Source organism: Phyllostomus hastatus, unplaced genomic scaffold, assembly GCF_019186645.2.
Source record: "Phyllostomus hastatus isolate PE091 unplaced genomic scaffold, TTU_PhHast_1.1 phas_contig_17, whole genome shotgun sequence".
In the NCBI taxonomy this organism is placed as follows: domain Eukaryota; kingdom Metazoa; phylum Chordata; class Mammalia; order Chiroptera; family Phyllostomidae; genus Phyllostomus; species Phyllostomus hastatus.
The window spans coordinates 8,785,863-8,806,531 of record NW_025333664.1 but is presented as its reverse complement, the minus strand read 5'-3'; the positions used below and the strand labels follow the sequence as shown (position 1 = coordinate 8,806,531).

At 47.1% G+C, this 20,669-nt stretch overlaps 1 protein-coding gene and 1 non-coding gene across 2 annotated transcripts in view; one reads left to right on the top strand and one right to left on the bottom strand.

Annotated features, from left to right (window-relative positions):
* Nucleotides 1-20,669, top strand: part of ARFGEF2 (ADP ribosylation factor guanine nucleotide exchange factor 2) — an 86,270-nt gene that overhangs the window by 35,828 nt on the left and 29,773 nt on the right. The window contains exons 13-25 of the mRNA XM_045832694.1: nt 393-501; nt 1,106-1,289; nt 2,812-2,923; nt 3,447-3,652; nt 6,344-6,428; nt 6,526-6,697; nt 7,561-7,712; nt 8,917-9,045; nt 10,103-10,261; nt 13,661-13,808; nt 15,148-15,247; nt 16,461-16,501; nt 16,604-16,773. Of these exons, the coding sequence (XP_045688650.1) occupies nt 393-501; nt 1,106-1,289; nt 2,812-2,923; nt 3,447-3,652; nt 6,344-6,428; nt 6,526-6,697; nt 7,561-7,712; nt 8,917-9,045; nt 10,103-10,261; nt 13,661-13,808; nt 15,148-15,247; nt 16,461-16,501; nt 16,604-16,773 (1,767 nt within the window). The remainder of the gene's footprint in view (nt 1-392; nt 502-1,105; nt 1,290-2,811; nt 2,924-3,446; nt 3,653-6,343; nt 6,429-6,525; nt 6,698-7,560; nt 7,713-8,916; nt 9,046-10,102; nt 10,262-13,660; nt 13,809-15,147; nt 15,248-16,460; nt 16,502-16,603; nt 16,774-20,669) is intronic.
* Nucleotides 12,086-12,206, bottom strand: LOC123815407. Its single transcript, XR_006785074.1, has one exon. It is a non-coding gene; the product is annotated as a small nucleolar RNA SNORA32 (small nucleolar RNA).

Here is a 20,669-nt window from a genome sequence, read left to right as displayed (position 1 = left end):
TCACTCATTTGTTGAGTAAGATTCTTTTGTCTTTTTTGGAGGTCACTGTTATTTAATGAAAAAAAAAAAAAAAGGAAAGTATTTTAAGTATTTTTTCAAATTACACAAGCAATGAGTGAGAACTTCCTTTTAGAAATTCAGATAACACTTCGTTTTAAGAAAGCACACATCCTGTATTTTTGCTGATAGGAAGTTTGTAATGAATGCCCATAGAGATTTTCTGGGGTTTTGCAATGAGCCCTTAATAGTTATGTCACCTGTTAACTTTCCTTTGAGTAGCACTGCATGTCAGTGATTATCTGGTATCCTTGTAGGATTCCCCGAGAGCCCTGTGGATGTCTGCACTTCATTTACCTGTTCAGTCTCTGAGCCTTGTCACTCCTGTCCTTTAGGAGCTCAGTCTGAGGAAGAAAGGCCTGGAGTGCCTCGTGTCCATTCTCAAGTGCATGGTGGAGTGGAGCAAAGACCTGTATGTGAATCCCAACCACCAGACCAGCCTCGGTGAGAAGCGTTACTGCCACTGCCACCTCCATTGACAGCAGGCTACTGTGGCTGTTGGGGAAAGTTGTCTTTGTGTATTTGTCTTAGAGTTAGCCAGAACATTTTAGTTTGCTAAATACCTGTAGTGTTTTAAAGGGCCTGCTTTTTGACCCATCTGGAATTTGGGGGAGGAAATGTATGAATTGTGCTCTGACTTCATTTTTGCAAATGAAGAACCAGTTGTTCCAGTGTTTTTTAGCAGTCCCTCCCTCACTGATTTGGCGCCCCACCTACAACATACCATACTCCCCTCTGTGCGCATGTCTGTTTCTGAATTTTCCGTTCTGTTCTACTGGTTTGTCTGTTCTTGCACCAGTGCAAGTGTCTGGATTGTTTTTGCACTTTATACTTTCATGGGAATTTCAGAATTAGTTTCTCAAGTACCACAGAAAGGTAAGTTTCTAAGTAAAGTGTTAGAGTGAAATCAAAGTTGCATGCTTGTGATCTTTACAGTACCAAGGTTATTGTTACAGGTCTGGAAAGGGGCATTGCAGAGCCAGGCCTGAGCTCAGCCGTGTCTGGGCCCCATCTGCTGACGGTTTTCTTTTCTTTTCCGTCATTGCAGGTCAGGAGAGGCCCACAGATCCGGATATGGGGGATGGGAAAGGCCTCGACATGGCGAGACGGAGCAGCGTGACGTCCATGGAGTCCACGGTGTCCTCAGGGACCCAGACGACTGTCCAGGATGATCCCGAGCAGTTTGAGGTCATCAAGCAACAGAAAGAGATCATTGAACACGGCATTGAGCTGTGAGTGTGGGCGCTGCTCCAGCTGAATCTCTCGGGGCCTCTGGTGAAGCCACGTCGCTGGGGACCTGGGGCTGGCTCCCCAGGGGGAAATGCCTTTCACAGAAGGCCGGTGCTGGCACTTGCAGCTGAGCCTGATTGAGCCAGCAGAGTGAGTGAGAGAGAAACTCAGTGGCTTTGTGCAGTCGATGCCCGGTCTTTTTATTTTTTCCATCGTGAAAAAAACTGCTTTAGAAAATACAGAAAAGCATAAAATGAAAATGTTCAAATTGCTCATAAAATTACTACCTAGAAAAAAATCACGGTTGGTAACATTTTTCCCAACTATATATTATGAAAAATTTCAACATACAGGAGAATTGACATTTGCCACATTATATTGTGTGTGTGTGTGTGTGTGTGTGTGTGTGTGTGTTTTCCTGAACCATCTGAAAGTAAATTGCAGCCATCATAATACTTCGGCCCTGCGTCTTTGAAAAATAAGAACATTCTCCCATATAACCACCCCATTATCATTATAACTACTGGTAAATCTTAATGTGTTTTCTTTCTAGTCTTTTACAGACAAAAACGCATATGCACACAATCTCATATCCTGTCCAACTTTTGAATGATTGAAGTGTTGATTTCTTCATTTCCTCTCAGCCTGCATCTCTCAGAAGTAATCTTGAACACTTAAGTCTTACCACTCCCCTGCCTGAAGTCATTCCAGGCACCCCCTTCTCTCATCACAGCCCGCCCCAGCCTCTGGCCCTCTCACTGGCCTCATGGCTCGCTGACCTCATCTCCTGCCGATACCCCCGAGTCACATGATGTGTTTCAGTCCTTTGAACACTTCCAGGTGTTTTTATCCATCACACGCGTATTCCGGGGAAGAAGGGGGGAAGGGCAAAAAGAGTATACCTCCCAGCCAAGTCTGCTTTAAGAAGCCTTCTTGGAAGTATGCATGCTGCTTCTGCCCATATCCTCCCTGGCTAGAACTATATCACGTGGCTGTACTTGGTTTAAGGGAAGCAGGGAAACGTAGTTTTTGTGTTTTGGGGTTTTTTTTAAGATTTTATTTATTTTATTTTGAGAGAGGGAAGGGAGCGGGGGAGAGAGAGAGAGAAACATCAATGTGTGGTTGCTGGGGGCCGTGGCCTGCAACCCAGGAATGTGCCCTGACTGGGAATCGAACCTGCAGTGCTTTGGTTTGCAGCCCGTGCTCAATCCACTGAGCTACGCCAGCCAGGGCGGAAACATAGTTTTTATTCTAGGGAGTCATGTACCCAGCTAAACCTCTAGGGTGCTAGTGGTGTTGGAGAAGGGGAGAATGGGTACTGGGTGAGCACCAGCAGACTCGGCTGTACAGCTAGGTCAGAAGTCGAAGGTGGAACTCAGAAAAGCTGCCAGGACACGCAGGACCTTCTTAGCTGATACGTGATGACTCGTTTGTGGTGTTATTGTAACCTGCCTCAAATGCTAGTTATTTCTGTCCTTTAGATTTTGAAATGAGCCATCCGTGTCCCATCTTATCTTAAAACAGGTTCAACAAGAAACCCAAGAGAGGGATCCAGTTTCTCCAGGAGCAGGGCATGCTGGGAACATCAGTTGAAGAGATTGCCCAGTTCCTGCACCAGGAGGAGCGTCTAGATTCTGTAAGCCTGGGAGTTGAGCACTTGCACGTGGGTTCTCTCAAGTGACTCTGAAATCAGACCAGCTTTTACCTAGAGATTGTCTGACCTGGGTGCACGCCCCTGCTTCCAGCAGTCCTACTCATCCCTTTGGCCAGCGATGCAAAAAGCTCTTTGAAGGAGATGAACTAGCCTCTGACAAGTGGTTGTGTACTTGGTGGGACAGTTGCAGAGCTAGAAGTGTGCCTTCAGTGCTAGGAACTGTTCTAGCTGCCCGTCTGCCACTGATCTCTCTCCGGAGTGTGTCCCATCTTTCTTCCATTGTTAAGTCTCTTGTGCCTTCTCCTCCTCTGCTGTGGCAGTACAGAATGACCTGGAATGGTTGGGGGATGGACAGGCTCAGGGGTCACCTAGCTTCTCTAGCAGTATAGTCTGTTCTGGGTGTCCAGAGCTGGGCATTCTGCCCCCCCCCCCTTTGACTGAAGTGTCTTTCCTTCTGCGTTCATATTTGACAATTTCTAGACGTAAGTGAATACGTATGTTTCAGACCCAAGTAGGTGATTTTCTGGGAGACAGCACCAAGTTCAACAAGGAGGTGATGTATGCCTATGTGGACCAACTTGACTTCTGTGAAAAGGAGTTTGTCTCAGCCCTTCGGGCCTTTCTAGAAGGTTTCCGCCTTCCCGGGGAGGCCCAGAAGATTGATCGGTTAATGGAGAAGTTTGCTGCGAGATACATAGAGTGCAACCAGGGGTGAGCGTTGTGTTTAAATCTTTTCCACACGTGTTTTCCCTGTATCAGAACACTAACCTTGGATAGGTTGGGGGTTGAGTGTGATATTGCTAAACCTTTGCCAAGCAAGTGAAGCTTCTGTTCACCACGTGCCAGACACGGTGCTGAGGGATCATCCCGTGTGAGACCGCAGAGCAGCTGTTTGCGTCTCCCTCTGCAGACAGCGAGGCTGAGGACCCGAGAGGCTAAGTGACTTGCCCGAGCTCCCACCTGGAGCCCGCGCTAGTAGTGATGGTCGGAGGGCGGTTTCAGGGGCTGAGAGGAGGCACTTGGGCACCTCTTCCCTAATCAGAAACAACTCCCTGACTTAGTAACTGGGGTAGATCTCAAGGGTTTTAGTTTTTCTTAATTACATACCGATGAGCAGGTTACAAAAATGGCTATGTAACTGATAAAACCCATCTAAGTACCTGATTCCACATGGGGACCTTTTTCATAGGTAGGCCGTGTTTTTGTAGGAGCGAAATTGAAAAGAGAGCTGACTTTTATTAAAAGCCCCCTATGTGTCAGCCAGGCCCGCGTCTTACATGCATTACATTGAACTCACGGTAAGCCTGGGAGTAGTGTCCCCATTTCACAGACGAGGAAACAGGCCCTGGAACATTGAGCAACTCTCCAGAATCAATCAGCTGGTAAGCAGCAGAGCCAGGATCATGTATGGGTTTTCCTAACTCGAAGCTCACACTTCTTCCTGCTGAATGTGAAGTTAACAATGTCTGGCTATACTGAGAATATGATGTGGAATTGTTCAGTAGAAACATTTTGGTAACAGTTTTATTTCCATAGTCAATTTGGTTTTCATATTAATTACTCCCAGTCCTCCAAGTGTACAGCAAAGAGACGGCGTAGCCAGCAAAGGCAGCATCTGGTCATTTTAACCAAATGGATGATGCTCGAGTCCGCCGTGAAGACATAATTAGATGTTGTTTACTTTAAACACACAGGCATACCTTGTTGATTGCACTTCACAGGTACTGTGTTTTTTGCAGATTAAAGACTTGGGGCCACCCTGCACAAGCAAGTCTGTCAGCGCCGTTTTTCCAAAAGCATTTGCTTGCTTGTGCCTCCCTGTCACATTTTGGTAGTCTGCAGTATCTCAGACTTCTTCATTATTGGTATATTTGTTACCGTGGTCTGTGATCCGTGAGTGACCTTTGATGTTGCTATCATTGTTTTGGGGAACCACAGCCACATCCAAATAAGATGGGGGACTTAATAAATGGCGTGTGTGCTGCCTGCTCTAACAGCTGGCCGTTGCCTTGTCCCTCTGCCTCTCCTTGGGCCTCCCTGCCCCTGAGACAAGACCGTATTGAAGTTAGGCTAGTAAAGAATCCTATAGTGGCCTCTTAAGTTTTCAAGTAAAAAGGAGAGTCACTTCTCTCTCTCGATAGCATAATCAATAAAATATGTTAAACAATGAAGATTTAAAGAAAGGAGAGTCCCGTATCTCTCACTCAGTGAGGACAGCCACGTCAAAGGCTGAGACAGGCTGAAAGCCAGGCCTCTGTGCCAGGCAGCCAGCGAAGAACTCGCCACAGGCCACCCCCGCTGTCAGCAGCCACCAGGCTGACCAGTCAGCAGCCACCGGTATCTAGGCAAGACCCTCCACCGGCAAAAAGACTCCAGTTTGCTGAAGTCTCAGACGATGACTAGGATTTTTAGCAATGAAGTAATTTAAGTTAAAACACATACATTTTTTTAGACACAATGCTATTCTGCACTTTAATAGACTACTATTGTGAAAACATAACTTCCGTGTGCACTTGGAAGCCAAAAAATTTGTGTGACTTGCTTTGTTGCAATATTGGCTTTATCATGGTGGTCTGGAACCAAACCTGTCATACCTCTGACGTCTGCCTGTGTCTCCTGTGTGCACCTGGAGGCCTTGGTCTGTCTCCCTCAGTCACTACATTCAAGTATGTGACCCAATTAAATTTCACATAGGAATGCTGGCCTTTTGTGTGTTCTTCAGAATTTCTCCCCTTCTTATTGGGGACAGTTTGGACAGACCAGTTTTTCTAGCTTTAGCCTCACTTATTATGAAGCTGTGTATCCAACAGTTTTTGTCTTTTTTTTTCTTGCCTAAGACAAAAATAGTCAGATTTCACCAGCATATTGTTTAGGATATATAAATATTTACTTTGTATTTCTACTGTTAAAATATTACAGTGGGTAATGTAAACTGTTAGTAGCTGATAACTGGATAGCAGTTTTAGCCGGCTTTCCACGCAGTGCGTAGCACGAAGTGGATGGGTAGCATGGCATGGGTGCCTGAGGGAGGCACTAATGGTGCACATGAGGGGGCCTCCCTCTCGGGGTCTTGCACTGCAGGGTCGACACCCAGAGTGGGGGCACCTCGCTTGCTTCACCCCAGACCCTGTCCCTCGAGGCTACTCGGAGATCTTACCAAACTGGCTGGAAACTGCTTTAGTCGAGGAAGGCTAAAGCTGGCACACATTCTGAATTTGCTTTCTCTGCATCCTGGGTGGTTAATTATCAGTCGGTGATGATGGACGTAGGGAAACTCTTGGCTCATTTGGCACCACGTGGAGCAGCCGGGCTGCTTTTAGCGAAGTGTGTCCCCCCGTCAGCACGGGACCGTCCCGGCCGCCTCCCCGTGCTCGTTCTGACATCTGGAATCTTTTCTTCCAGGCAAACTCTGTTTGCTAGTGCCGACACTGCGTACGTCCTCGCATATTCGATTATTATGCTAACTACAGACTTGCACAGCCCTCAGGTAAAACATGTTAATGACTTGTATATTGTGGCAGCTGCGTAAGTAGCCTTATTTGGGCCACTGGCTGTTTTCTAAATGCGATTGTTTAAAATTATAGGTAAAAAATAAAATGACAAAAGAACAGTATATTAAAATGAATCGGGGCATCAATGATAGTAAAGATCTGCCAGAAGAATATCTCTCCAGCATCTATGAAGAGATAGAAGGCAAGAAGATTGCAATGAAAGAAACAAAAGAACACACGATCGCAGCCAAATCTACTAAGCAGAGTAAGGTCTAATGGCAAATTATTTCTATTCACTACAATTTCTGGGTGTGTCAGAATGCACAATTAAGCTCTCTGATGATGAATTTCTTTTGCCTATCTAGAGATCTGAATAAGAAATGTGATTAAGCCCTGGCTGGGTGACTCAATTAACTGAAATGTCATATTGTACACCAAGAGGTTGTGGGTTTGATTCCCAGTCAGGGCACATACCTAGGTTGCAGTTCCAATCCCTGGTGGGGGTGTGTATGGGAAGCAACTGATCAATGTTTCACATCGATGTTTCTCTCTTTCCCTCTCTCTCCCCACCCTTCCCCTCTCTCTCTCTCAAATTAAATAACATATCATCAGGTGAGGATTCTTTTTAAAAAGAAATGTGTATAAATTAATTATTACAATTATGTTGGTTCTCTCATATCACCATTTTCTCGCTATGTTTGTGATTAGTTACAAGAGAGAATTTAAAATAAATAATCTGAATTCCTCCCCAGAAATGTTTCTTAAAACTGTGCTTTAATGCCAGTGACGATTGTGCCAACATGATTAGAATCCTGTTAGTTAAGACCCCTGTGAAGCCATCCATTTCTTTGTTTGAGAGGCAGCAGAGGGTAGTGGTTTTGAGTTTAGGTTTTAGAACCACTCAGGTCCCAGCTCTACTGCTTATTAGCAGTGTGACCCTGGATAAGTTACTTAACCTCTCTGTGCCTCATTTTCCCATCAGTAAAATGGTAATAGTATTTCTAATAGACTCAAGAGGTGGTTGGGAGGATCTGTGAGTTCATTATTGCAGATCTGTTCAGTCAGTGCCTGGTACTCAGCAAGCACCCCGTGAGCATCAGCTGCTGTTTATCTCTTGTTTCTCTGTAGGTGTAGCTAGTGAAAAGCAGCGGCGGCTACTGTACAATTTGGAGATGGAGCAAATGGCTAAAACAGCCAAAGCTCTGATGGAGGCTGTGAGCCACGCCAAAGCCCCATTCACGAGTGCCACTCACTTGGACCACGTTCGGCCGATGTTCAAAGTGAGTATCCCGAGGAGCTAGGACATGGCTAACCCCGGTTCTGGAGTTAACCAGCTGGAAGCTAACCAGCAGGTTTATAATGATGAAGAGATTGAGGAGAGGAAAGGCCGAGTTTGGGGGTTGCTTTCTGAATAGTGGCTAAGGCGAATCCTGCCCAGAAGGCCTTTGATGGTGCTGGGGATGCACCGGCACCGCCCCGGCCAGAAGCGTGAACGCTGTAGTCAGCACGTCTGGGTTGGAACCCTGCCTTTGCCACGTGGCAGCTCTGTGACCTCGGTCAGTGACTCACCGTCTCTCTGTTCATCATCTGTAAAATGGAGACAAATACGGGGATGGTGGAGGATTGAATGAATAAAAAATTACCCCTACCAGGCCCTGGCCGGGTAGCTCAGTTGGTTAGAGTGTTGTCCCAATACACCAGGGTTGCAGATTTGATCCCCCATCAGGGCACATACAAGAATCAACCGGTGAGTGCACAAGTAAGCAGAACAATAAATGTATGTTCCTCTCTCTAATCAATAAATCAAACTTTAAACAAGTAATTGTTCAGGCAGAAGAGACAGTTTCAGTGTGACCTCAGGGTGAGTTTAGCCGTTGAGAGTAGGTGGAAGTAAGAGACCATATCCCGGGGCCTCTCTGTTTTTAAAATGCCTAGAAAAAACACACATTCTGTACACATAACATTCATTTTTCTCTGAAGATGTTTTTATAGCTGTCTGTGTCCTGTTGATTGATTGAGTCTAGATTTTTGTGAGCATTCCTTTTTATGGAGTTCACAAGAAAACTGGAGGAAAAGTAAAATCGAAATAATTAGGAGTCTTTTAGTGAACTAACTTTACGGAAGACAAGTTGCTCATAGGCTTTATTTTGCACGCCAACCTCTGGTCGGTGATGGCTGCCTGCCGCACGGTGGGGTCTCTGATTGGTCAGCGGTGTCTGCCGTGCACCCGGGGACGCATAGCGGTGGCTCACTGGCCCCAGGTTTGCCTTCCTTCCTTCGGAACTGTGCATGTAGTGTATGGCATCTCTGTAGTGATAGCTCTGGCCACAGCTTGGGAGGAACTGTTTTATGGGAGTGACTGGAATAGATTGAAATAAAAATAGCGTGAACTTGGCATCCTGGCTGTGCTCATAACTAGCAGTGTGGCTTGTAAGTGCTCTTTCTCCTGACATTCTGACATAACAAACCTTCCTTCCTTGGTAGCTGGTGTGGACACCACTGCTGGCCGCCTACAGCATCGGACTGCAGAACTGTGACGACACCGAAGTGGCCTCGCTGTGCTTGGAGGGCATCCGGTGCGCGATCCGGATCGCCTGCATCTTCGGGATGCAGGTGGGTGTGAGTCAGCAGAGTTCCGGAGATGCTGGTGGGCTGTGTTCTCTGAGATCTGGCAGAGCCTAGAAACTATCAGGCATTTCCAATTAGCCAAGAGAGTCTCAGCCAGCTCCTTCCTCGTGCCCATTGAGTAGCAGCCCACAGACTTGTGCTGGCAACTGCCTCATTAGGGAAAAAAAAAGGAGGTTTGGGTTAAAACTTTATTTCAAAGGTTTTAAGGTTGAAAACCCTTTTTTGAAAGTTCAGGCTAGATTGGATTTGATCTACGTAACTTGGCTGCCCTAATGCTTGAAACATTACTTTTTCTTTTAAAATGAGTTTTTATTATATATTTTCCCTCATTTCCAAATCTTGTTTAGGGGAAGTAAGTGGTTCAATGAAAAATGAAAATGTCAACTTTTTGAATCTTGGAAAATTCTAGCAAATAAAATACAGTTCTCAAACTGTTTTAAAATCAGGACATTGTTGATCCTATTTATTTTCTAAGTTGGTGAGAATTTGCACCCATTTATTTTGAAAAACTCAGTCTTCTCTTGCCATTTATTTTACAGTCGGACATTTTCTTTGGTCCTGAGACCATGGGCTTTGCTGTCAGACACTGGGTCTCAGTGCCCAGCTCTGCTCTTTCCCTAGCCACGTGCCATTGGCCAGGTGTCCTTCCGTCTAAGACACCTTGTGTTTCCTCATTTGCAAACCTGAAAGAGTCAACTTACTTTGCAGGATTGTTACAGATGCCAGAATCTATGTGACAGTCTTAGCATTCAACAGATTCCTCCTCTGCTCCCTCCCGAGGGGGTGGGCAGGAACACAAGGTTGAGGTCACTTGGAAAGGAGGGGGCCAGTTCTCAAACACGCAGTGCGCCGCAGCCCCAGTGGGATGTTCCGGTAGCAGGAGGGCAGCAGCGTGGAGTGACTGGCATGTTACTGCGCGTGAAGCCTGTCGGTGTGTGTGTGCAGAAGGTGTCAGAGAAGCCGGGTGCCCCAGCCCCATCCATGTGAAGACGGTCGTGCCGTGGGTAGGATCTCAGTGTTCTCTCCTCGGCTTCCCTTACAGCTGGAACGGGACGCCTACGTTCAGGCTCTTGCTCGCTTCTCCCTGCTGACGGCCAGCTCCAGCATCACAGAAATGAAGCAGAAGAACATCGACACCATAAAGACGCTTATCACAGTGGCTCACACTGACGGCAACTACCTAGGGAATTCCTGGCACGAGGTGCGCATCTCAGAGAGCCTGGCGGTGACCTTGTCTTGGTCGGGCTGACCCCACGTTCCTTTTATCCAGTGTCTCTCTTTGGCCACTTTCATTTTTCTTGAAGTCAAGTGTAACTTCAACTCTCTCACCCCAAAACACCTCATGTATGTGAAAGCCAGGGGAAATGCATTCACAGGTGCCACCTCACCAGTGGCCATCGTCCTCACGGAATGCACTTGCGTTGTGACAACTTTCCTTCCACAACGGCACTGCTTCCCCAAGCCCTTATGCACCTCCTGGGAGCTCTTACAGTCAGCGAGCAGATTCAGGACGGAGCTAGGGGCCTGACTTCTCTCCTGATTATCTCTTAAAAGAGATGGTCGGCATTTACATTGAGCCATGGGGCAAACTGCCAGTGGGTTCACTTTTTTTTTAAGAGTATTTATTTATTTATTTATTTATAGAGAGGGGGAAAGGAGGGAGAAAGAAGGAGAGAAACATCAGTGTGTAGTTACCTCTTGCACACCCCCCACTGGGGACCTGGCCCACAATCCAGGCATGTGCCCTGACTGGGAATTGAACCTGCAACCCCTCGGTCCCCAAGCTGGTGCTCCATCCACTGAGCCACACCAGCCAGGGCAGGTTCACATTTTTTAATTCAACAATATCATGACATTCTCTCACCCAGGGCAAGACTTAACCTGTACAAACATGTATTGGAAAGGTCATTGGAATTTTAGTTGTTCTGGGGAAAAGATTGGATTAGAAACAGCCTAGATGTTTCAACAATAAGAGATTGCTCCTTTTAAAAAAAAAAGTGTGGTACCCCATTCTTTAGAATGGTGCGTGGCCACTTAAAGTGATGTTGCTGACAGGAGAGACAGCCAGACATCGTGTGCTCCCGGGTCCTGTTGGCCCCAAAGCCAAACCCGAGTCCGTTCAAGCCTCTGCTGCCTGTTTTCAAGAAGCCCGGGGGACAGAGGAACACCGTGATGGTGACCGTGAGAGTGCGGTCTGCAAGTGAGGGTATGGCAGGCCCTCGGCAAACGACCAGGTCCTCCTGCACATAAATTGCAAGAAAAATAGTAGATGAAGGGGAAGGACCTGTGGGTTAAAAGAGACGTTAGAGAAGAAAGATAAAGGTGTTATTAAAAACTAACACTGGGGAAATATGGCCACAACATATTAAATAACAAGTCATAGTAACACTTTGCGAGGCATCATCCCTTGTGTGCCAAACACACACAGAGTGGGGTTTGAGAGGATAAACAGAAGTGTTAGCATCCTGAGGGATAGGATTATGGAGGTGATTTTTCCTTAAATTGGGTGTGTAACCTCTACCATGTATCTACATGTATTCCTTTTTGTTGTAGGAAGAAAACTGAGGAGTAGAGGTGAGGGTATTGAGAACGGTGGGGACTGTGATGCCAAAAACGAAAACTGCTGTCAGCCCCATGTCCCCCTCCTGCACCAGGATTGGGTGGTGGCGTGGAAAGGCCTGGAGCCAGACCCCCGGGGTCTGGTCTCGGATCCACTGCTCCTGCCTGCGGGGATGGGCAGGTTACGTAGCCTGTGGGCTGCACCGTTCTCTCTCTGTGGCTCACGGGGTTGCTGTGAGCGTGAGAGGAGTTACCTGGCAGGGAAGGGCTTCGGGCTAGGTGTGGCAGGTGCCCCGGGCTCAGTAGTTGTCAGCTGTCAGCATGGTCCTCATGGCTGGACCTTGGTCCCTGCGCACCCAGCCTCTCCTTCCTCTGTCACAACCCCGGAGCATTCCATGTTAGAAAAGGTGGAGGAGGGACGTTGTTATTTTTATGGAATTGGGAGCTTTTATTTTTTTAATTTATAAAATGTTCCCAATAGACTGAATGCTAGCAATATAGCAGGAAAAAACCTAGTGGAAAAATATTTTTGTGGTCATGTCCATGGCAAATGAGAAACTGCATTCTAAAAGCCTTGGTAATGACCGTTAGTTGGGTTCTTTTTTAAAGAAATAACTTCTTCTGAGGAGTTACAATACCTAGTGACTCAACGAACAGCTGCTTTCTCTCCTCAAACTTCTTTAGCCTGAGAGGTATGATGTGTGTGGGGTTCCTGCTGGGTACCACGTGTACAGCAGGGCCCGGAGACACTGCACGTGAGTCAGCCACCTGTTTGACGGTCAGAAACCTTGAGAAATCAGGGTGGAACCAGTACGTTTTTGGCCTTGTATTGCTGACCTCGAGGTAGGCGTACCCCCAGCTTCTGGAAAAGGAAGGGTATTAATAGTTTACTAGTGATAATTAAATAGCATACTGTGTGGGCCAATCAGGGGATGGCTTTTTTTTTGTAAAAATGAAGTACTTTTCTCAGTCAAGAGGAAGGCAGTCTATGAGATACTCAGTGGTGCTCAGTGGATGGTCGAGTCCCATAGTCTGGGACTGGATTGCAGATCAGCACGAACGGCAAAACCCAGCTTTAGTCAGGGGTCCCCTGAAAACTGCCTGGGAAGGCTTCGCCCAGACATCCGTGTGCCGTCTCTCAGTGGGTTTCCTGCAGCTGGTTTTGCCTCCAGCAGAAGTGGAGACCAGCTTCTGCGTCCTCGGGCCAGCGCCCAGTGAGAGAGAGCTTGTGTGCAGGAGTGTGTGCTCACGGCGGACCACCCCCAGGGCTGTGAGGCCGCCTTGCCTCCCACTGCACACTCCTTCTAGGGCACGTGCTCCTCCACTCAGGTGACCAGGCAGTAGCTGCCCACTGTGTTAAGTGCTGGGGAGCCAGTAGTGAGCAAGGAGGTAATGTCCTGGTGGCACTAAAGACAGAGAACAAATAATTACTTGGCATAATACCAAAATGTGTGACCAGGGGAGGGTGTGTGGTCTCGGAGTGGTCAGAGCGGGTCTCTCTGAGGGACACATTCCTGAGCTGGGAGTCGGAAGGAGTGAGCCATGGGGAAAGGCATAAGGAACAGCAAGCGTAAAGGCCCTGGGGCAGGACCAGATACATCAGGTTAAAGGAACTGCAGACAGGCTAGTGCGCTATGCAGGGGGGAAGGGAGGTGGAGGTGGCTGAGTCAGGTTAGCTGGCGCACTCTGAGTGGCATGGTAGGTGGAGTCTCCTTCTCTAGTCAAGTATCTTTCCTTTCTGTCTTGAGCACTTACTAAATTTGCATAATTAAACATTGATATCATGTGACTCCATTGTGCCAGCTTTTCTTTTGCTTATTTTCTCTCTCCCTTCTTAATAGGTTTTGGGGGACTTTTTTAAGTGAAGACTGTCATCTATACCCACACTCAGGGACTAGGGAAACCATCCTAAGACTCAGATTTTACTCTTCCCTGAGCAGCTGTGTGTTTAAAAGAACTCTCTAATGACTAATTTAAGATCATGGTGCCCTTTTCAGGCTATAAAATGGGAACTCATTTCTTCATGCCTTCTTTTCACTAGATCTTGAAATGCATCAGCCAGCTGGAGCTCGCCCAGCTCATAGGGACTGGTGTGAAGACACGCTACCTGTCCGGGGCTGGGCGTGAAAGAGAAGGAAGCCTGAAGGGCTACACGTTGGCGGGAGAAGAGTTCATGGGCCTCGGCCTCGGTAAGACGCCAGGCCCCAGCCACGGCTGCCCGGCAGGGGCTCCCGGGTTAGCTGGGACGAAGCACTTCCTGTCTCATCAGGACTGTCGCGTAAACCGTTCTCCTCCTGTGCCAGCCGAGGGCGTGCGGTTATTAATGGAAGTGCTGCTTCAGCAGTCTAGTTGTGATGAACTGTCAAGTGAACGCCGGTTTTCTCGGCAGCAGCAGGGTGCATGACTTTGCTCTGTGCATAAAGCTAGGGGGGAAGCCACCTTAGAAAGGCTACAGCTGTTAGAGGGATGGGTATGTTTATCTCCAGATTTTAGAGGGTAGTGTCAGCCTCTTCCATGTTCATTTGGATGGCTTTTTAAACAGCATTCGTACAAAAGTAGAATCATTCCTGGCTCTGCTGGATTGAGAGACTCTTGCAATGATACTGCCCATTAGCAAAGTGGGCAGACAGATGTGCCCAGCCACGTTCCGAGCTCTCAGTTTGTACATTTTTAACTCATTTACTCCTTGTGACAACTCAGTGAGATGGGGACTATTATCCCCATTTTGTAAGTGAGGAAAGTGAGGTACAGGGCTGAACTGACTAGAGCAGGGGTGTCAAGCTCATTTTCACTGGGGGTCACATTGGCCTCGCGGTTGCCGTCAAAGGGCCGGATGTAATTTTAGGGCTGTACACATGTTAACTAACTACTCCTGAACAGTCAGTGAGAGCTCAGCACTGCCGCCGGGTAGACACAAGGTGCCGGCCGGATTCGGCCTGCAGGCCTTGTGTTTGCCACCTGTGGACTAGAGCAAGGCCGCACTGCAAGCAAGCGGCAGAGGTAGGTGTCAAACGCAGGCCGTCTGATTGCAGAGAGTAGGCTCCTGGGTTGTGCACAGCGTGGTGGGAACAGTACTGGGTAACGGTTAGAGGCCTGGACTCGACGAAAGTGGGGGCGTGTAGTAGCACCTACTTTCTGGGGAGAGTGTGAGGGTGACTGGGGTGATGTCCTGGAACGTTACGCTGAACGTTCAGCAGGTGTGAACCATCACGTTTTCTAGGAGCTCTGGGTTGTGTCCATTGATTCAGATTTGTTTTCCTTAATGTGGGCATTGAATACTATAGAAATGTAGAAGTCTGTCAAGAAAGGGAGATGGTTGATACAGGCCAGGGAAATTGTCATAACAATGTATTTTAAAAGCTAAATGCCAAAACCCCAGTTCAGTTTTATTCCGTCATCAGAAGAAGGGTTTTTCGCCTACAGACCATTCTCATTTCTGTCTCTTGTGTGCATGTCGATGTCTCGGGGTACTTTGCTCTGAATACCTGACTGTCTGGGAAGCACTGTTGACTGTGCGCTGTGTTTCAGGTAACCTGGTGAGTGGCGGAGTGGACAAGAGACAGATGGCCAGTTTCCAGGAGTCGGTTGGGGAGACCAGCTCGCAGAGTGTGGTCGTGGCTGTAGACAGGTAATGATTGTGTTCTCCAGGGAACTGGACTACCCAGGGGCTTGGCGTCCTCTCTGTCATCGATTTTCAACCGTTTTCTTTCTTTTTTTTTCTTTTTAATTTTATTTATTTATTTTTAGAGAGAGGCAAAGGGAATGAGAAAGGGAGAAAAACATCATTGTTCAAGAGAATCATTGATCAGTTGCCTCTTGCTCGCCCTCAACCAGGGATCTGGCCCCCAACCCAAGCATGTGCCCTAATAGGGAATCCAACCAGTGACCTTTCAATGTGCAGGGCAATGCTCAACCCACTGAGAAATACCAGTCCGGGCAATTTTCAACCTTTTTCATCTCATGGCACACACAAACTACTAAAATTCTGCAACACACCAAAAAATATATTTTTTTGCTGTTATGACAAAAAACTAGATATAATTTTGATTCGTTCACACGGGACAGCTGTTGTTGTGTTGACTGTTTTTATTTTTTAATTTGACAGTCTAAGGAAAAGAGGTCAGTGCCTCTGACCAAATAGTCAGATATTGCATGGTTTAAAAATTCTTGTGACGCGATGGTTGAAAATCACTGCTCTCTCTGTGCAGTCACTAGGTGAATGGCTCCTAACATGTTGGATGACTGTAAATGGTGTCAGGTCCGGGTCACTCAGACTGAGAAAGGTCAGCGTGGTGCGTGTGATCCCCAACTGCTGAGAGCTTTCACAATCGTCTGAAGTTGGCCCTCAAAACCTTTTCCAGAAAATCGCAACCAAATATGACCAAATTATGTCAAGTTTAAAATGCCACAGTGTTCACAGTGTTACTGAGTTCCAGCTGTTTTTCTTACATGAAACATTTTTACAAGCCTTTGGTAATTCCAAAGCTAAGTTCTGGAAGCGTGGACTTTGGTGTTTTCTCACCAGTTATTTTATTGCTCGCACGGAAGAACAGCTTTTTGGAGGTTCTCACTCTGTCCCTCCCTCTGTCGTGACATCACGTGCTATTATGTTTTGACCCCTCCCCCTCCTTCCGAGGTGTCACTTTCTCTGTCAGCGTAGGTGTTTCTGTTCTCAGCTCAGCTTGTAGGCCGGTTCTGTACCCCCGATGCCTCGTCACTTGTTTTAAAGTGGAGGCACCAGCCCTGACATGTTTCCTTTCTCCCTTGTCTCAGTGTTTGAAATTGAAACTAGGCTTCCAAATCTAATTTTTATTTTTTGATGTCTGAAATTTACCCTCTAGAATTTTTACTGGATCTACGAGACTGGATGGAAACGCAATAGGTACGTATTTGACTCCCCTGTGACCACTGCAGAAGCTTCACGTTGTGACTGCCTGGCCGTCACTAACGAGGCCTTGCATGTATCGTTGGGTCTGGCCTGCAGTTGACTTTGTCCGCTGGCTTTGCGCCGTGTCCATGGATGAGTTGGCTTCCCCCCACCACCCCCGCATGTTCAGCCTGCAGAAGATTGTGGAGATCTCGTACTACAACATGAACCGGATCCGACTGCAGTGGTCCCGGATATGGCACGTGATCGGAGACCACTTCAACAAGGTAACCCTTAAAATTCCAAAACCACTCCACCGATGTCCATAGACAGGCAGGCTTTAAAAAAAGTGATTGAGAATTTAGGTACCTATCATTCACTTTCTCTGTGGAGTCAAGGACAGCTGGGCAGGAGTGGTAGCATACGTACACATTGATAGAACTCATGGAGAATAAATTAAGAAAGCAGTGGTGTTGCAAAAACTTTAATATCCCATATCTAGGATGTAAGCTAAGGGCCCAAAGGTCTTATAGTCATTCAACAAACATATTGGTGTTTGAAAGCACTGTGAAATTCTAAAGTGCTTTCTGAAAAGATTGTTCAATATAATTTCACTATTAAATGTCATTATTTCTTACATTCTGACTTTTATTGCCACCACTCTCCTGAAACATTTGTAGAGACAACTAATACTTGTTTTTAAATCAGAAATAAGCAAGAGACTTCTGTGTTCTGAAATTGACAACTGCTGAGAGGAAATCTGACTTTCTCTCCACAGGTTTCATTATATACACATAGACAGGTGCACACATGTATTGACCAAATAAAAAGAAATCAGAAGAATATATATGTATTACATATGTGTATGTGTGCATCTGTGATGTCATTTGCTTCAAAAGGGAAAGTAACAGCTTAATAACACTGTTCCCTACCAAACACATGTCATAATTTCAAAAAAAATTTCCTCATGCCTGGAGATAGTGTTATATAATACAGATGCTTAGAAATAGTATTAGTAGAAAATAATTCATCCAAAAGGGAATCACTCTTTCCACATCGAGTAGAAGAAAATCGTGAAAAGAAGCCATCTGCCATTCGGCTGCGGAGCAAGCCGCAGAGTGCTGTTAAGTGATGTGTCGCATCTGCTGGTTTCTGTGGTGTGAACACCCCGCCAGCACCGATGTAAAGCTAGCGACACGATGCCACTGCGTGCAGGTGGAGGCAGAGCTGGGCACTGTTGGCTCTCGCGGGCAGCTTCTAGCGGGCTCCCAGTCCCCACCGAAATGAGGCATCGTCTGATGTCGTCTCGCTTCTGACTTGGTATAGCAGCTAATCAGAGCTTCTGTTTACTCTGTGTCCTTACTAATAGCTCCAGGTAAGGTCTCAATACCTCACACCACCTTTTAACAAACTGCGTGAGTGCCTTGTACCAGGCAGTGGGCAGGTGAGTTCCCTGCCCCCGTGGTGCTTACCCACATGTTATGGTAAAATAACTGGTGGTAAAGGGCCCGGTGATACAGTGTGTCAGGCCTCTCTGGAGGTGACCTCTCATCTGAACCCTCAGTGAGGGGACAGCCACAAGAGCTTGCAGATGACCCAGAGCAACTGGTGGCTGAGTGAACGGTCACACTGTCATCTGAAGTCACCTCACTCAGCAGCCGTCTTCCCCACTGTTCTGGGTAGATAAATTCTTGCCGGACTAGTCGACATAATTGGCATGAACTTGCTGGAGAAAGAAAACGTGCCCCGTCTCCGTTAGCGTGCCTTGTGCCTGTCCTCGTGTCCAGGCCTGCGACTGCTGAGCCAGCACAGACATTGTCGTTTCTTCCACGGATCTTCTGGCTAACCGTGGTGGCATCCTTTTCTTTCAGACATGGCTGTCCAGAAGTGTCTTGGTGAACATTTCCCAACTCTTCAAAGTCCAGATTTCATGTTCAGTGGGACTTCTTTTTGGGGAGCTGGCGGGGGGGAGACATCACTTTGTCCAGGTTCCTTTTCCCACCTGCAGTTCGGTTGCCAGGACCCTGTACGTGCCAGGCCTCGGCAGTCTGTGGGTCACCTCTGGGCAGGCCTGGGACCGGGGCTGGCGGACAGCAGTCGGACGCTTCGTGGTTGCCAGCTTCCTTGCAGACGTCCACCCACCCCGTCTGATCCGGGCCGTCAGGCACAGAGTGTGGAAAACTCAGTTGCTCGCTCTGGGCTCTGGGCTCATTACTCTTCCCACCTCATCCTCAGAAGGATGCCTGCTTCCCTTGGGGAGCTGGAGCCCGCGAGAGTCTCGTGGGTCTGAGGGAATGGTGGCTCAGGACGGGTGTGGCTCTCGGGTGCTAGCCATCATTGAACAGTCACGTTTCTTTTCTTCTGAGCTGGGGCGCCCGTGTGTTCTGGGGTGTGCAGCGCTGCACAGTGAGCCTGGCGTGTATTCCTGAACCAGGGATTCCTGAATTCTTCTGGATTTTTAGGAGGGGAATATTCTTTGTATTAGTCTCTAACTACATGAACATTACATCAACACCTTAAAAAAATCACAGCCAATAAATCTTGGACCATCATCACCCCCGACAGGACCCTCCCCAAAGCTAATTGTTGTTAGCAGTTTGGCATGTATCTTTCCAGACGTTTTTCTGTACACATACACATGTAGGTATGCATAGAAATATAGACAACATTGTCTTGGTTCTGCCTTTTTTGAAAAATAATATTACACATATTTTATTTCTTAGCAAGGACTCCTAAAGACTTAACTACACTAGCATATATGAATTCATTGGGGTTTTGTTAGTTGTGGTAAAACATAACAAAAGTTTTCATTCTAGCCATTTATAAATGCAGAGTTCAGAAGTGTGAAGAGCACACACACTGCCGTGAAACAGATCTCCAGAGCACTGTTCATCCTGCAGAGCTGAGACTCTGCACCCGTGAGACAGGGACTCCCCGTTTCCCTCGCCCCGGCCCTGGAGACCGCCCTTCTGCTCTCGGCATGACCTGGACGGCTCCGGCGCCTCGCAGAGGTGGAATCACGCGGCGTTTGCTCTTGCGTGTCCGGCTGCTTTCGCCCAGAGCCATGTCCGCAAGGCTCATCCGTGTTGGAGCCTGTGACAGAATTCCCTTCTTTTTTTTTAAGACTGGGCTTATTCTTTCTAACTGCCAAATGTGATTCCATGCATGTGAACATTTTTCTATTGAGGTCTTCATTGTTTTATTACAAATGATACGGCATCGTGATTCTTGTTAAAAATCAAACATTTTCCAGCCAGACCCCGTCAGTGGAATTTCTCGCCTGGAGCAGCTCCCGCACAGCGTCCCTGCCCCTTGTCAGGGGTTCTGGTGGCAAACGTTCCCTTGCTCTGCGTTTGGGGCACCTTCTTGAGGGGACAGTCTGAGAAACACCTACCAAATACACACCCATAACCCCAGTCCCCGACAGGAGGTAAACCACATACAAGTGCAACTGTAAAGAAATTGAGAAGCCTTAATATTTCTGCTGATTTTTCCTTTTTTTTTTTAGAAAAATTTTTAACAGTTTTTTTAATGATTTTATTTATTTATTTTTAGAGAAAAGGGAAGAGAAGGAGAAAGGGAGAGAAACATTCAAGTGTGGTTTCCTCTCACATGTTCCCCACTGGGGACCTGGCCCACAACCCAGGCATGTGTCCTAACTGGGAATCGAACCAGCGACCCTTTGACTCGCAGGCCAGTCAGTGCTTACTCAGTCCACTGAGCCACACCAGCCAGAGCTGAACTTTCTGAGGATGATACTTATTTGTAATCATTTGCTGTAGGTGACAGATATGGGCCGTGTAGAAAGGCTTCACAGAGGCTTTAAAGTCTTTTGACCTTTTTTGTATATTTGGATAAGATTAAACAGCACACGGGGGATTGTTTAACGGGTGTGGAGTTTCAGTTCTGCAAGATGAAAATCGTTCTGGAAGTTGGTTGCACAGCAGTGTGAATGTCTTTAACACGACTGAACTGTGGGCTTAAAAATGGTTAATGTGGTACAATTTGTGATGGGTGTATTTTGCCACAATTTTTAACAAATTACATGGCACGTTTTGAAAGCACTTCTAATTAAATGTGCAATACTGATCTTTCATCATCAACCTTAAAACAAAATTGTGCAGGTCACAGCCAGGAGATACCTTTTGTTTCCTCCTTAGGTGTGTGTGTGTCCCAGAGCACC